Source organism: Pristis pectinata, chromosome 6 (assembly GCF_009764475.1).
Source record: "Pristis pectinata isolate sPriPec2 chromosome 6, sPriPec2.1.pri, whole genome shotgun sequence".
NCBI lineage: Eukaryota > Metazoa > Chordata > Chondrichthyes > Rhinopristiformes > Pristidae > Pristis > Pristis pectinata.
Genome location: NC_067410.1, coordinates 71,221,373 through 71,238,922, shown reverse-complemented (window position 1 = coordinate 71,238,922; position 17,550 = coordinate 71,221,373). Strand labels below are relative to the sequence as shown.

At 39.3% G+C, this 17,550-nt stretch overlaps 1 protein-coding gene across 1 annotated transcript in view; it reads left to right on the top strand.

The window, feature by feature from the left end:
* The first annotated feature begins 1,965 nt into the window (after positions 1-1,965).
* The window catches only part of vamp2 (vesicle-associated membrane protein 2), a 92,764-nt gene continuing 77,179 nt past the window's right edge, over positions 1,966-17,550 (top strand). The window contains exon 1 of the mRNA XM_052018700.1: positions 1,966-2,080. Within this exon, the coding sequence (XP_051874660.1) occupies positions 2,079-2,080 (2 nt within the window). The 5' untranslated portion in view covers positions 1,966-2,078. The remainder of the gene's footprint in view (positions 2,081-17,550) is intronic.

The following is a 17,550-nucleotide window of genomic DNA, read 5'->3' as shown; positions in this document are numbered from 1 at the left end:
ATATACATCACAAATAATGAAGCCAGCACCAATCTCTGCAGTACACCACTGGTCACAGACTTCCAATTCAAAAAGCAACCTTCTATCACCATCCTCTGAGTCGTAATGATGGATCCAATCAGTCAGCTCACTTTGGATCCCATGTGCCTTCACCTTCTAGACCAGCCTATCATGCAAAACCTTGTCAAATGCCTTACTAAAGTCCATATTACCTTCATCAATCTTGTTATCCTCCCCAAAAAACTCAGTCAAATTAGTGAGACAGGATATCCCCCACAAAAAGACATGTTGACCATCCCTCATTGGTGCCTGCCTGTCCAAATGTACATAAATCCTAAATATTCTCTGATAATTTTGCTATCACTGACAAAATGCTCACTGGCCTGTAGTTACTTTTCTTTTCCCTGCTGCCCTTCTTTAAAAAAGGAACAACATTAGCTATTCTCCAGTATCCTGGCACCTTACCCGTGGCTAACAAAGATGCAAAAATCTTTGTCAGGGCCCAGCTATCTCCTACCTTGCTTCCTAAAGCAACTTGGGATAGATCTCATCAGGCCTTAGGGATTTCTCAATCTTTTCATATTCCATGCCATCTAACACCTCCTCCTTCTTAATTGTAATACTGACGTGCTCTGCTTTTTCTGGATAGGACCCAGCTGGGATATTTCCCACAGTATCAGGTAGATGCCATTGTTGCAACTGCCCTGGAGCAACTTGGCCAGAGGCACAGCTCTGTCTGAAGCACACACACTTATCAATGGGGCTGTCAACTTCTATGATTAGTCATTTCCTGATATCACAATGAATGAATCCAACTGAATGAAGACTAGATTTGGTGCTCAAGAGGAGGCCAGATAGGGTTGTTAAAAAGGTGTATGGAGTGTTGGTCTTCATTAGTTGGGGTATTGAGTTCAAGAGCCATGAGGTGATGTTGCAGCTCGAGAGAACTCTGGTCAGACCACACTTGGAGTATTGTGTTCGGTTCTGGCCGCCTCATTATAGGAAGGATGTGGAAGCTCTAGAGAGGGTGCAGATGAGATTTACCAGGATATTGCCTGGATTGGAGAGCAAGTCTTATGAGGATAGGTTGAGTGAGCTAGTGCTTTTCTCTTTGGAGAGAAGGAGGATGAGAGGTGACTTGATAGAGGTGTACAAGATGATAAGGGGCATAGATCGAGTGGACAATCAGAGACTTTCTCCCAGTGCGACAATGGCTAACACGAGGGGACATAATTTTAAGGTGATTGGAGGAAGGTATAAGGGGGATGTCGGCAGTAAGTTTTTTACACAGAGAGTGGTGGGTGCGTGGAATGCACTGCCTGCAGAGGTTGTGGGGCAGATACATTAGGGACATTTAAGAAGCTCTTAGATAGACACATGAGTGATAGAAAAATAGGGGGCTATGTGGGAGGGAAGGGTTAGATAGATCTTAAAGCAGGATAAAATGTTGGCACAACATTGTGGGCCGAAGGGCCTGTACTGTGCTGTAGTGTTCTATTTAACAGTTTGGGCCTCCTGTGTTTTTAGCTTTTCGTCATTTAGAAATACTGATCTTAGTCCAAAGTGGCTGGCCTGCATTGAAATCCATTTGTACAGTTTTACTGATTACCACATTTATTTACCACCTTTTGATTACCACCTGTAATATACTTCAACCTACACCTATGTAGTTCCTCCTACTTTTGATCCCATGCACATTTGACTCTCTCCCTATCTCTTTACTTAACTCTTTCTTCATGTGTTTGCCTGGTTCGTTTCCCTGATTCTCTTTTTCAGGCAGTCTCTTCATATGACTCCATCTTTCCCAGAGTTATTATCCTTGGCTGACGTTGCTGAGATCCCTTGTCCCTACGATTGTCTCGCCGAGGCTCTGTTATTCTATTCCTCGCTCAGTTTCCGCTTGCCTCTGAATGACTGTGTAACTGCATCTGCATTTTATTTTTGGCTCTGCCTCCGGGAACCGAACTACCCGGATCACTGACGTCAGGCAGCTGCTGAATAGCCATCTTTGTTGAGAAGCTTAGGGACCGAGCAGTCGAGAAAATCCTGTTGAATATCCAGAACTCGAGAAAAACAAAATGTGAGTAGGATGAAAGCAAACCAAGGGAGGCCGCGCGATGGGGAGGGAGGGGGCTTCCAGCCAACCATCCTTGTAATATCAGTGTGGATATTTACACGGCTTGCTCTGCTTTCTAGTGCATAGCATGGGGATTGGTCTAGTTTACGGGAGAAGCTGCTGTCCTGTTGCATTAGTGCTGAAAGACTGGGCTGCCGGAGTGCAGTCCCCACCAGTGCCCGGGCGGGAGGACTGATGACCTGATTGGGTGGGTGCTGCAAATATTTGTCGCTACACTGAACCCCCCCCCCCCTCCCTGGTCTTATTAATACGGCGGCCAAAGTGAGAGAGAGCAAAAGGAAATGTGAAGCAAATGTCAAATGGTTTGAGCTTTTCTTTTGGAGCTGGGTGTTGCTGTTTGGTTTACTTTGGAATTGCTACATCACACACCGCCGAGGCAGAATGAATGTTTAATATGCGGTTTCACTGACACCCTGGGCAACATTGCATGGCGTCGTGCGATCTGCACAGACAAGGGGCGTGCTCAGGAACTTGCCGGCCCCAGTTTTGGCCGTAGGTAATCGCTGTGTGCACCGGAGGGGAAGCAGAAATCGGGTTGCAGATTTTTAGCTTGGTGGAACGTGTGTTGAAACCCGAAGGAATTGGGCTTAACTTCGGAAAATAAAGAACGCCGTTCCTGTGGGAATGCATTCTCCCCACAAACTAAACGTGGAAATTGTGCGGCAGACGTCTATAACGGGATATTAGGAACAACTGCTTATCGAAAGCAGAATTTTAAAAGCAAATCGGCTTAACCTAATGTGTGTGAGATTAAAGTATTTGATTCAATTGTTAGTGTACTCTTAAATCCATGCCCTTGCGAGGTACAACCCCACCCGTGATCATTATTTGCTTATGAGGAATCCATATGTTGAGCTTCCTCAATATTGTACCTAAAACGTAGCATGTTTTGATGGCAAATTGACTTTGGGATCCTTTTCTCTGCTGAATACAATCACTTTTTAATTAAAGCAATTTGATGCCTTGTAATTTTACCTGAATACCGTACTTATTACATTTAAAAGGAAAATTAATTATAACATTTTTAGTTTCCCCCTGAATATAATTTTAAGGATTAGCGGAAGTAATTACTGCGATTACAGTTCAGTCCGTTTAAAATATCAGATACTTTATTAAACCCCACACTTTTTTAAACCACGATCGAATGATTCATTTGAATTCTTTTTCTGAGGTAAGAATGTAATGTTTAGCATTTGTCTTGTTCGTTCAAAAGATTCGAGGTATTTAAAATACTGGTTTAAATGAACAATTTTGCAGAGGTTAATGTCATGTGTGTATGTCATTCTAGCTACAGTTCCAAAACAATCATCTTTTAAATAAATAACCAGTCATTGGCCTGAAGCCTGTAATTTACCAGCCCTTTTCAATCAGCAGTTAAAGTGTGGTTGACTTCACATGTTTGCCTAACCGGAAATGCACCTTGTTGCTTGAAAAAGCAATGTCTGTATCATACGTTGAACAGTTCTGTTTTCCCGTGTAAAATAACCTACCAGGCCCAACAGTATTCTAATAATAGCTTGCCCAATCTAATTATTGGAAAAGGCTCAAATTAGAAAAATGAGAAATGCAGCATTAATTAATTTAGTGCTGATAATTTTATTTCTTAACAAAGCAGAAAAGTAAAAAAATAAAACATTGTTACTTGCCTCTTAAGGATAGAAGACACACAATGAATAAGATCGTTGGCTATCATAGAACATACCAGCACAGTACAGGCCTTCGGCCCACGATGTTGTGCTGACATTTTATCCTGCTGTAATATCTTTCTAACCCTTCCTTCCCACATGGCCCTCCATTTTTCTATCATTCATGAGTCTCTTAAATGTCCCTAATGTATCTTGCCCCACAACATCTGCTGGCAGTGCGTTCCACGCACCCACCACTCTCCGTGTAAAAAAAAACTTACCTCTGACATCCCCCTTATATCTTCCTCCAATTATCTTAAAAATATGCCCCCTCATTGTTAGCCATTCCAGATGTACCTACCATAACTGGGAACTAAGGCAGTGGCTGCAACAGTAGCACCAATCAGCCACTACCGTCTTAGTGATGTTGGTTGATGTAAACGCTTGGAGTACACAGACTAAAGATGCCCAGGACCACTGGAATCCATGAAACGTTGCAGTCTGTATTTCCTATTCATGAAATAATTGCTTAGAAGTATCAATAGAGTAGGTGACCTATATAATAAATTGCATGCACCAAGAGGCAGCAGCATTCTAGCTGGCAAACTCCATATAGAAGGAAGTGGAAAGACTTAATCATTTTGCTACATGTTTATTTGTGCTAGGTGTTTACTTAACACTAAAGCAGGAGTTAAGCAAGGAAAACAGTTGAACAACTGGGTGTGAAAGTGGAAGGTAGGAAAGGCTGGGCAAAGGATAAATTAAATCTAAAAGGGCAGAAAGATAGTGTCAATTCATTGTCCTTCAAACTAAAGATTCTAGTGCTCTTCGTGTCATGTATCCTGCAGCAATTATTCCATCAATGCAAGATAAATACACCACCAATGCATGTGGTGAGAAACACTTAAGCATTCCATCTGATTTGTCCTTTAATTATCATAATCTGCTCCATATACATGTCCATACTCTGCTTATGCCTTCCCATAATTTAGTATCAGGAAATTATAGTGAGTGAGCATTGTGCTACAGGTCCGATATTGACCTCTTCACTAAATCACTTTCGGTTTAAAGCTGTATTCTAACAATAGAATCAAGGCTACATTAATGTAAGCAGAATTACACTGTAGCTTTTAATATTATTGGATGTCACTTAGTAATATTACAGTTTGATATTGATTTGAACTGGCAAATGATGCATGCATGCACTGGGAGCCAAATAATGTCATCATTAAAAATAACAGCAGAGCAGAAACCCTGTGATATTTTTTCCCCTAACAATGCCTTACTGTTTCTAAATAAAGGGCTTAGCATTATTTGTGCTGTGTGGAGTTTAATATGCTGCGATTTCCAGTTACTCTATAGAAGCAACTCCACAAAGAAAACAATTGCTTCTATGTGAATAATAAGTAATTTATCATAGGATATGGGGAGAAACAGAATTAGCCTTTCAGTTGATTTTGCAATCTAGAGCCATTTATCAGAAACAATCAGATCATCTAGAAAGTTATTTATCCTGATTATGATTCCCTCTCCTCCGCTTCCTGTTGTTTTTGGAAATTGTATGTTTTATTTTCCTGTAATTTTCTTGTCTCCAAAGGGAGATGACTCCTGTTAGTTTAACAATAGAAAATGCTGAAAATACTCTGCACGTAAGGCAGCATCTGTAAAGAGAGAAACAGGATACAGCAAAAATCAGTGGGGGAGATGGGTTTGCTTTGTGTGTCAACATAGACTTAATGAGTCAAAATGGTCCCTTTCTGTGTTGTAAGGAAATATGAAAAGTGAAAACATTTCAAGTGAGTGACTTTTTATAAGAGCTCAGCAACACTAGTTTGCAATTCCACAGGCTCCAACACATTAGTGGTAGCTTGTACCAGTTCCACTTGTAAGGATGTGCCTAAATAGTGGAAAAGTTGATTGTGGGGCATTAAAGTTTATTTTAAATTTGTTCTTTCCAAATGTTCAGTTTTAAGCTGTTATCTTGTTATCTTGGATGTCATCATGAGTGTGATAATGTCATCATCAAAAGTATCAGGGAAGCAGACCTTTGCTGACTAATTCGAGGACCATTTATTGGGGTGGCACGGTGATGCAGCAGTTAGTGCTCCTGCTTCACTGCTTTGATAAATCAGATTCAATCCTGACTACCAGTGCTGCCTGTGTGGAGTTTGTACATTTTCTCTGTGACCGTGTGGGTTTCCCCAAGTGCTTTGGGTTCCTTCCACATCCCAAAGGTGTGCTGGTAGGTTAAGTGGATACTGCAAATTACCCCAGTATAGGTAAATGATAAATTAATCAAGGGACTATTGATGGGCATTTGTGAGAATAAGTTGCAGGGTTACAAGGCAATGGAACTGATGGGATTGTTCAGCCTGGAGCCAGCATGGACATGATGGGCTGTATGGCCTCCTTCTGTGTCATAATAAGTAAGTACATAATCTACCTTATCATTCTATTCGCTGACTTCTGCTAACTCAACATAGACTGCAACTGAAATGTTTTGTGAACCATACCAGCCAGTACATTTCCCCTACAGGCTTTATTGGTCTGATTTTTATGTAGGTGTTTCTACTGGGGATCCCTGTAGCGCTGGTCATATGTATTAGGAAAATTAAAGGCACAGCTCATGTTTTGTTTATTAGACTTCAATTGAAGGTACATTTATTGTAATATTTGACAAATACACTGGTTGACAACCATAAGTTTGAAGGTTACTTAAAGTTTATTTTAAAAAATTTGAGTTTGTTTATTGCCTTCACTTGTTCCTCCAGATCTCATTGAGTAATAAACGTATATATACAATTGAAATAATTTAAGTATCTTCAGACTCTTCAGAGGAAGACTTAGCATCTGAATCAATATTATTTTTCTCCATGTAAGAGTCAGAACATGGGTGAATATTCAGCTTTCTTCATTCATCTATGTTGCAGTTTTCTTTGCTGCTCTGAAACAGAGCTGAATAAACAAGCTATTCTGAATCTGCTGCTAAAATTTGGCAACACATTAAAAGCCTTTCAAACTGTACTTCAAGAATTAGGAGATCAGCTTGGGTATTTTTGTTTAACATAAATCATAAACGTGAAACCTTAGTGTCTGATCTGCCCTTAAGGATGCTTTTAGAATCTTAGACCGTAAGTTTGCCGTGACATTAATCACAGTAAAATAAGAGAAATGCTGATATGTAAAGACAAATGTATCTACCATAATCATGTTCAGTACTTTTTTGTCACTGCTAAGGTACAGCTCTGTCTCTTTAATAATTTAGGGTTTACTTGCTGTAAATATGGACCTCTTTAATTCAGTTAGAGATTAATTCTCCATGGAATGGAGCTAGTTGTAAATCCCTGGCTCCTGTCCAAGGATGTGAAGCCAACAAGAAATGAGTATCTTACGTATTCTACACTTTAATATTTACTCCAAAGGGGGATTTGGTGGCATGATTTTTGGCCACTGTATTGTCATGTCTAAAGTCCATTTCTGAAGGCATCCCATACTGATCAATTTAAATTCTCCTACCTGTAATATTAATAATATAAATGAATAAAATACCGAGCCCACAACAGACAATTTCATATAAAGTTAAAGAATTTACTTCGAAATTATCAATCTGGTGAGTATAAGGCAAGCTTTTTTTCTGAATATGGACACAAAATATGTTGTTTTACTTGTGATGTGACAAAAGTGGATAAAATACTTCATTACTCAGCATGGATATCCAGTATCTTGTTGTACATAAACAATATCCTTGACAAATGAATGTAAAATTAAACATTTTCTTTTGTGCTGTTAATTCTTTATATAATGAGCACCATTATGCGATGCTGATTCACTTTGTCCGATAAGAGGTTTCACAATTTGATACCATGCACTACAGTTGCCTGTAGAGGCCAATGTCAGGACTGGCCTCAATTCATACAGATTTGAGGTCTGAGAGGCCATTCATAGTTTGCAGATTGGGGAGGTGATTGTGACTGGCCAATTGTATGGCCTGGGTATCTGGATCTTGAAAGCAATTGCAAAGTGAGTGAGCATGGATTGCTATTGGTATGCAATTTCATTGTGAAGCTGGGAGAGGGAGACCTCCTGCTCCCGGCTCCATATTCAGAGATACAAAAAGCTAAGCTTACTACTTGTGCAATGGCATACTGTGGTTCCTTTAGGAACCCCTGGTCCAGCTCCAATGCATCTGAGAAAATATAATGGAGCAGGCACTATGTGCCTGCAATTAATGGCCAATAAATATCTCAAGGGGACCCAAACTGGGCATTAGCCCCATATTTGCATAATACCATCCTTGAACAGACACGCTGCATGACATGGGTGGTTGTGGAGAATCATAACCGATATGGTGAGCAGCATATTTCTATTGCAAATTCATCACTGATTCACCACAGGCCAAAAACTATGTACTGAACAATCACACTTACTGATATTGTGTTCTATGGGGGAGAATGTGAGCAAATAAAAACAAGATAACACCAGTCACATTGTCTATAAACTGCTGGGTAACAAGAGTGCTCCATGTATCATACAAAGTATAAACTTGCCATAGGGCTGCATTAAAGGCAGTAATACCTGCAAAAAAATATTAGATATCATATAAACAGTATTTGGGTGTTTTTTGAACATGATTAATTTAACATTATAATCATGACACAGGAAATTTATTTTGTACTTTCGTCTCCCTTTTTATTCTACTCTTAGATTTCATAATGTGCCTATCTGTTGCCAAGTTTTCCAAGCTGCCACTGATGCCACTATTAGGACTAATATGTTTTATTCATTTTACATCATACGGTGTAAATAATGACAGACTGGGAGGGAATGATAACAAATATATTGTAATTTTTATTTTCATATCGCTTCATGTGTCAATATTATGAAGTGCACTGAATAAGTCAAGTTATTAAATGCTGTCCAGTTTAAAACTGAGATCAGAGACGTGTTGATTGCAATCCTTGATGTGCACTGAGTTGGCTAAAATTGGTAGAATTCTACAAATAACTATTGTGCCCCTGGATCAGGAAAGGAAGAATTAGTATAGGTCCCTAGTTTTGATGGGTAAACTATAGTTGCTGTGAGGAAAAGATGCATAATGAATTATAAATATGCTACATTATGAGTTTTTCACAGTTTGCTCACCAGCTATTTTCAAAGAGAGGCCATTTAGACAAAGCACACAAGCCTGTCAGTGTCCTTGAATAGGTACCTAGTACATGCCAGTATTTTAAAAAGCAAGGGGAGGACAAATAATTTATGCATCATTGACTATTGTCAAGTATGTGACTTTTGACAACAATTATTGCAGTGAGCTTAGAAAACAATTATAGTTCTTTTTTATGTAAGATCTATCCATTGTCCTTTGTCCTCTTACACTCCAATGTGATTCAATAGAAAGAATGACTTGCTGGAAATAAACTAATAAATCCACCAAAAAACATCTTGAAAATGGACCTGAAGATCTTTCTCAAATTCTCATAACCTGAATTAGATATTTTCATAGTGTTTTTCAAATTCCTGATCCTCATCCATGGATATATCTTCAGTGGAACCAACTGGAGAAAGATCCAATTTAATGTCCGGCTTTTGTTGAGAGAATTGTCATCCATATTGCTGCTGAGATATGTAGTTGATTCACATGTGCATCTGTTGAATGTACCTGCCAGACAACATCCTCTAGCAGCATATCTGTAAGCCTTGAATGAGACTAGGACCTTACATCGTGGAATTGGGTCACACAGGTAGTCCAGAAATACCTATATTGCAAAACTGTTGAGAAAACCTTTGACAGACAGCTAAGCCTCAGTCCCAGTTTTGCTCTTCCAATAGTTTTTAAAAAGTAAACATTTCAGCAGATTAAGATAATTTTTAAAAATCACCAAAAATGTTAAATGCACAATACTGTACCTTATATTTTCCCTTCAGTCTTGCAGCCATTAAATCTTCATTCAAATGAATTTGCTCATTGAACCTACACGAAGTCTGGGGGATAGTAGGTCCATGATCTATCACAGGCCAGAGGCTGGTAACTTCAGGACTTCTGCATGTGAACACGCACATGTCAAAGTCCCAATTTTGCTGGTACTCACATCAGTAACTGCCCACAGTTCACCACAGAATTGCCAGCACTTACAAGTTCATTTTGAACCAATAACTGGTTACATTCTGTACATCAGAATGTGTTGTATCAGTTTATTTATTGGTACTTCAGTCTTGCAAATTTAGTGAAAAACTCCTTTTTAATAAATTAAATTTCTTTAAAACCTTATACATTTTGAAAGATGAAATATTAAATTCCTCTCTATTGATTGCTTACAAATGGTTAAATGCAGAATTTAATTTCGATACACTAGAGGGAATTTACATCCGCCAAGGAATGTATTACATACTTCCACGTATGGGAAAATATATTGAATGGACTTGGATATTTTTCTCTTTCATTGGAAGGCTGATGGTAGTCCTGACACAAAAAGGTGTGTAGTCATTTATGAGTCGTTCCATTTAAAGGAATTTAAAAAACCAAAGTACATGAGGTAAATACAGCATTTGAATTTTTAAAATGTTTTTCAAGTTGATGCAATTGCTACAATAGTAACACATTTCTAAAAAAAATGCAGATTGAATATAAAAGTGGGATAAATATATTTCATTGGTGTGTTAGATAAAACTATCCAGTCTAAGATACCATTGAATTGCTTTAGTACTTGACGTGAAAATCTTTAACAGTTCAGCCAACAAGTTGATTATCTGATACACAAAAGCCCATTTAGTTGATTCTTGAATGTAGAGTTTTATGCATGTTTATTTGCATTAAGCTCTCCTCTTTACATTCTTGTTCACGAGAATGCCTTGTTATATATCTAAAAACTGTAACTCTACAGAAATATGCTTAGAGTTGCTGTTCAGTTTCAATAATGGATGCAATTCAGCTGAAATCAGTGTAACACATACAAAAGGTAACACAATTTTAAGGGAAATCTTCAAGACTTGTCCTCAGAACTGTGCGTATGGGTTCAATTATGGTTTGGGATTTTTGCTAATTGTTCACATTTGCACTAATTGCAGTTTTAGAGAGTTTTAAAAATTAATGTAATTCTTTTGAGCACAACACTAAAAGGTGCACTTTAAAAACTTTAAAATGTGATTTTTTTAAAATTTTAATTTAATGTCAACTACATGTATAAAGAAAACAGTTTTGCATAAGGTTTTAAAATGATTTTCAATTGGTTAAAATTAGGTTACTCTAAAATGGTGGAATCTGTTTTCAGATCTGTGTGCAATTAACTATTAATAAGGGAAACTAGTATTGAATAACATGTTGTGATATGAATGTTTTATGAAATGTTTAATAATATAGGTTTTAAGAAAAAAGTCTCATTTATGTAGCCATAGTGTTGCATGGTGATTTAAAATGAGATTTTAAAAAATAAACGTTGTAGAAAATTTATCATACACCAGTCCATTCAAGGTTTACATTCCCATTGTTAACACACAGATAGAAACCAATGTAACAAAATTCCAACATAAAATTTGTTTGGTATCTTAAAAAAATAGATTGCTTGCTCTAATTTGAAGATCCTTTCTAACTCAAAATTTGGTCAGTTAATCTGTTAAAGGTATGCCTTTGCATTTCTTGATATTGTCTGAACATAGCAAGCATTAATTGACATGAATTTATTCTATACATCTTGTGGAAAATGGAACCATGAAATACATAAGGTGCTTACAATTTTATTTTAACTTTGCACTTTACAAACAGACATTTAAATAGAACAGCAACTATGGTAAAATAGCAGGAATATTATGAAACCAGAGGATATTCAGAAGCTATGGTTTAAAAGGATAATTTCAGAACTATCTAATAAAAGCAAATTAAGTGATGTGGAAATAAATGACATATTCTATTGCTATTTCTTTTTTCTGTAAATGCCCTTGCAGAAAAGTTGGTGATTCCTAATACTAATTGCTTCTTTGCCTATCTAGCAAAGATTGGTACTTTTGCTTTAAGTTGATTCAAATTCAATGAGTCATTCAAAACTATCAGGTTTACTGTTCATTCTTGTATTAATAATGTAAACATTAATGTTGGACAACCAGAAATCTCTTCCATCTAAATGTTCTAAAACTTGAAGTCATTATCTTGGATCTAAATCATAAATCCCATGCCCTGGTCATTAAGTTTTCCCTTTCCCTGGCCATTGTCTAACAAAAAAGCAGGCCATTTGCAACTTTGGCAGGCTGTCGAAGATTACCTTTTGACAAATTAGCCATCCTGAAACCAGGACAGCCTACTTACACTTCCTGATTTCACCTATCTCTGCCCTGCCCAAGCTCACTTCCTGTTTAAACTTTCTTCCTGATTGCTAATAGTCTTTTAACGTTCTAAACCAATCTCCCAATTTACATTCTCCATTATCTCGAGTTTGTCCCAAAACTCTTCTGGCCATATCTTAATCTGCACCAAGTCTCATTTACCCATCGACACTTGCTATCCTACTTTAGCTACTGATCTATCAATAGCTCGATTTTACGCTTTTCCAAATAACTCCATGGCCTTGCACTCTCCTACCTCTAACTTAAACCAGCCTCTTCTCCAGTTTTGATTTTGAACACACCCCTGATGTTAATTGCTCAGCATTAACAACTGTGCCTTCTGCCAAGCCTCAGATCACCACTGCTTCTCTTTACTCAAAGGTGCTCCTCGGCACCTGCCCGTTTGACAAAGTTTTTGAACATCTGATCCAAAATTTCCTTTTAAAACTCAGAGTTACGTTTTGCTTCAGAATTCTGTGAAGGAACTTACGGAATTTTGCTACATGATAATCACCATTTAAGTGCAAATTGTTATTAGCATTCTTAGTTATTGATAATCACATGGAAATTATACTCCTATGCTTACGGGAGTGAAGCTGCCTATGTGGAGTTTGCACATTGCCCCTGTGACCGTGCCGGTTTCCCCTGGGTGCTCTGGTTTCTTACCATACTCCAGAAATGTGCTGGTTGGTAGGTTAATTGGTTACTGTAAGTTACTCCTAGTGTAGGTGTTTGGTAGGAGAATCAGGATAGAGTCGATGGGCATGTGCAAGAAAATAGGTTACAGGGAAATCATGATGGAATAGGATTGATGAGATTGCTTTGAGAGCTGGTATATACTCAATAGGCCAAATGTCAGCAAGAAATATGAGAAATATAAACAAGTTAATTAACTCTAAGTAATGATTTTTACTGTAGGAATATTATGCAATCTTTTCCATTTATATCTTGAATATTAGTAGCTAAACATTAAGTCAAGATGGCTCCTGATTTAAACTTTAGCAAAATGGTACCAGTATATACTGTCATTTAGCAAATATTTGAATAATTAGAAGTGTTGAGGTACCACCGCATGGCTATGAATGCCTTCATAATCTGCAGCTGTCAACTCTTTATAAAATCCTCCATGACTATGAATAGTGCAGCATATTATTCGGCAAATGTATTCACTGATGGAATGATACTGAAGGAGATTTGCCTTTGTAATTCCTCTTGCGAGTGGCTCCCAGCGACACAAATAACATCTGAAGGGATCTTGACCACAGGAAGCCAAATTCAGGAGTCATTTTGAATGACTGCCCTTCAGTTGCTTGAAGACAGTCTGATTGCTGTGTTGATCATGAATTGGTGTGGAGAGGGTGACTTAAAGGGGAAAAAAAGGATAGAGAGGAATAAGTACAGGGCAAGATGACTTCTACATTTACTTTAAAAATACAATTTGTTTCCTCAGCTCAGTTTTAATGTGATATTAATAGTACCTTGTCTGGCCACTAATAACAAGCTACCAAAAAGGGAATGACAGGGTACATTTAAGATTGAGAGACTGTCTGGTCTGCCTGCCTATCATCTGTCACATAATTTGCTTGCATTCTAAAGAAACATTTAAATCTTCCTGAGATGGCAATGTGTTCTTAATCATTAAGTATAAAGGGGATTTTTTAATTACATGTAAGGAGGTGGGTAATTAAAATGAAAACTGCAGCTAACCTTGTACGAGTAATTAATTAAAATTCAGTGAGTCATTCAAAACCATCAGATTTACCGTTTATTGTTATATTAATATACCATGTACATTACATCATTTAAATAGCTTAACACAAGAATAAAAGAATAAATGTCATTAAATTGTCTCCTTTAATACTTTAATCTTTGCACTGCATTTACACTGATCATCATAAATCATGTAGGTTTGAGGAAACAAAAATATTTTTCAAGCTTAATTTGTGCAATAAGAACTCCATAAAGGTACTACCCCAATAAAAGATCATATCTTACTGCACATAATTAGATTTGCAGAACCTGATCTAACCATCCTTAGGACCTTGGTCTCCTGGCTAACTTGCTGCCAAGTTATGGTACCTACACATTACAACCGGATTTTAAAGCCCTTTCACCCAACATTCTGAAGGAGATTTGGACTCTTGAAGGTTGAACAGCTCTTTTTATGGGAGCTCAATGAAATTATTACATTTGGTATAAACAGAGCTGTTAAAATGCTGGAAATGTGCCACAGGTCAGTATATGTTTGCAAACAAAAAATTTGTTTAATATTTGGTTAGAATTCCGATGACAGATCTTCACCTAATCTCCCTCTCTGTCCGGAGACAGAAGAGGCAACAGATGCTGGAATTTGGAGCAACAAACACTCTGCTGGAGGAACTCAATGGGTTGAGTAGCATCTGTGGCAGGGGAAGGAATTGTCGACATTTCGAGTTGAAACCCTGCACCTCATGCTGCTTGATCCACTGAGTTCCTCCACCAGATTGTTTGTCGCTCCTTCTTTGTTTTTAAGGTGTTGATAGATTGTTGTGAATTCCCAACAGTCTGTATTTTTATTTACTCTTTCACAATATACAGCTTTCCTGCGTATCTGCATAAATTATTATTTTTTATTAATTTAAGGGACATGGGCATCACTAGAAAGCATTTATTGGCCATACCTATTTGTTTTTCTATAGTTGGTGGTGATCTGCCACATTGAACCATTGAGATGAAAGTACTCACATGTTGTTGGTTGAGAATACCAGGAGGTAGGTCCAATGAGAATGAAGGAACAGAGAAGTCAGGATGCTACATGTCCTGAAGGCAAATCTACAGATGGTGATGTGTCCGTGCGCCTACTGCCCTTTTCATTTTTGGTAGATAGTGTTAAAGTAGCTTTGATGAGTAACTACAGTACATTTTGTCATTGTACGTTGATAAAAAGCAGTGAATACTTATGGTAGATAGAGTCTTGTTCAAGTAGGCTGCTTTGTCTTGATGTTGTTGTGTTTCTCAAGCATTGTTGTCATTGCACTGATCCAAGCAAGTGGTGAGTATTCCATAGAACTCTAATTTGTGCCCAGCAAATGATGAAAATGGGGTGTCAAGAGGTGAGTCATTTCACTTGCCACTGGATACCAATGCTATGCTTCATATCCACAATATTTATATGACTGGTGTGGTTTCTGGTTAATAGTGACACCCCAGAGTGTCTGACAAAGGAGGTGTGATAGTGTGGCACACTGACTTCTACATTGCAGAGACCAGATGCTAGTTTTCTGATGCCTTCTCATACCTTCCTCTGGACCATGACCCCACTAACAAACACCAGGCCTCTGTCTCCTGGACTGCTACAGATCTCATCACATCAGGGGATCTCTTGGATTCTATCCTGTCTCCCCTTGTCCAGACCCTTTCCACTTACATCTGGGACACCTCGCATGCCCTTCACCATTTCAGTAACTTCCAATTTGCTGGTTTCTGCCATGGATGTCTAGTCTATATATACCTCCATCCCACGTCAGGAAGGTCTCGGAGCCTTATGCTTCTTTCTTGAACAAAGACCCAACCAGTTCCCTTCCACTAACACTCTCATCCACATGGAAGAACTTATCCTTGTCCCCAAAAACTTCTCTTTTGATTCCTCCCACTTTCAGCAGATCAAGGATATGGCCATAAGCACTCACATGGGCCCCGGCTACATTTCCCTTTTTGTTAGCTAAGTGGAACAGTCCTTATTCCAAACTTATTCCGGCACATGCCCCAACTCTTTCTCCACTGTATCGATGACTGCACTGGTGCTACTTCCTGCAGCCGTGCAGAACTCATCAATTTCATCACCTTCGTCACCAACTTCCACCCAGCCCTCAAATTTGCTTGGATTACCTCTGACACTTCCTTTTCTGACTCTTTCAGTCTCCATCTCCGAAGACAGACTGGCCACTGATATCTTCTATATCCGGAGACAGACTTCCACAGCCACCTCGGCTCTCCCTCCTCCCACCCTGTCTCCTGTGAGGACAAAATCCCTTTTTCTCAAGTTCTCCATCTCTGCCGTATCTATTCCTAGGATGAGGCCTTCTGCTCCTGGGGCTTCTGAAATGTGCTCCTCCTTACCCCTCTGCCATATTTGATGGAGCTCCCTACCCCCCACCCCCATCCCATGCCTTGACAGAACAGCAGTAGAGTTCCCTTGGTCCTCACCTTTCACCCCACCCGCCTCCACATCTAACACATCATCCTCCACCATTCCATCAGCACTAACATGATCCTCCCACCGGTCACATCTTCCCCTCTCCTCGCTGCCTTTCTGCAGGGACCACTCTCTCAGTGGCTCCCTGGTCTGCCTATCCTTCCCCACCCACCCCATCCATCCTCTGGCACTCTCCCCTGCAACTGTAGGAAGTGTAACACCTTTCACCTCCACCTTCACCACCATCCTGTGAGCTAAACAGCCCTTCCAGTTGAGGCAGAGGTTCAGCTGCCCCTTGTCCAACCTGGCCCACTGCATTTCAGTGCTTGCGACGTGGCCTCCTCTACATTGGTGAAACCAAACATAGACTAGGTGAATGTTTTGAAGAGCACCTGTGCTGTGTCTGCAACAGCCATCTTGAGCTTTGGCTGCATGTCATATTAACTCTCCTTCCCACTCCCACACCGATCTGTCTGTCCTCAGCCTTCTCCATTAGTACAGAGAGGCCAAACAAAAAACTGGAAGAACAACATCTCATATTCTACATGGGCAGCTTACAACCCAATGGTATGAACATTGAACATTCCAATTTCAGGTAACCCACACTCCCAGTGCTCTCTTCCTCTATACACTCAACTGCCCACACAGTTTTCTTCTGCCTTTGTTCATCCCTCCCATCCCTTTGCCCCGTCTGGCTCCTTCTGCCCATCATCCCTTCCCCATCTGATTCCACCTATCACCTCCCAGCCTCTGTCCCCCATTGCCCCTCCTCCCACCCCAATACTGCTATATATTGGGGCAGCATGTTCCTGTTAGGGTGAAGGGTAAACCTGGCAAGTTGAGGGAACCCTGGTTGACGGGAGATATTGAGGTTCTCGTCAAGAAAAAGAAGGAAGCATACATTGGGTTTAGGAGGTTGGGGACAAGTGAATCCCTTGATGACTATAAAAAGATTAAGAATACTCTTAAGAGGGAAATCAGGAGGGCAAAGAGAGGGTATGAGATGGATCTGGCAGGTAAGATTAAGGTAAATCCCAAGAGGTTCTATAGAGTAAAAGGGTGGCTAGGGAGAGAGTAGGTCCCCTTAGAGATGATCAGGGCCGCCTAAGTCTTGAGCTGCAGGAGATGGGTGGGATTTTTAACAAATATTTTTCCTTGGTATTTACTGAGGAGAAAATCATGGTTGCTCAAGAGATAAGGGAAACAAGTGGAGATTTTTTGGAGAACATTCTTATTACCATGGACGAGGTATTTGCAGCACATCACGAGAAATAAAGGACTGCAGATGCTGGAATCCAGAT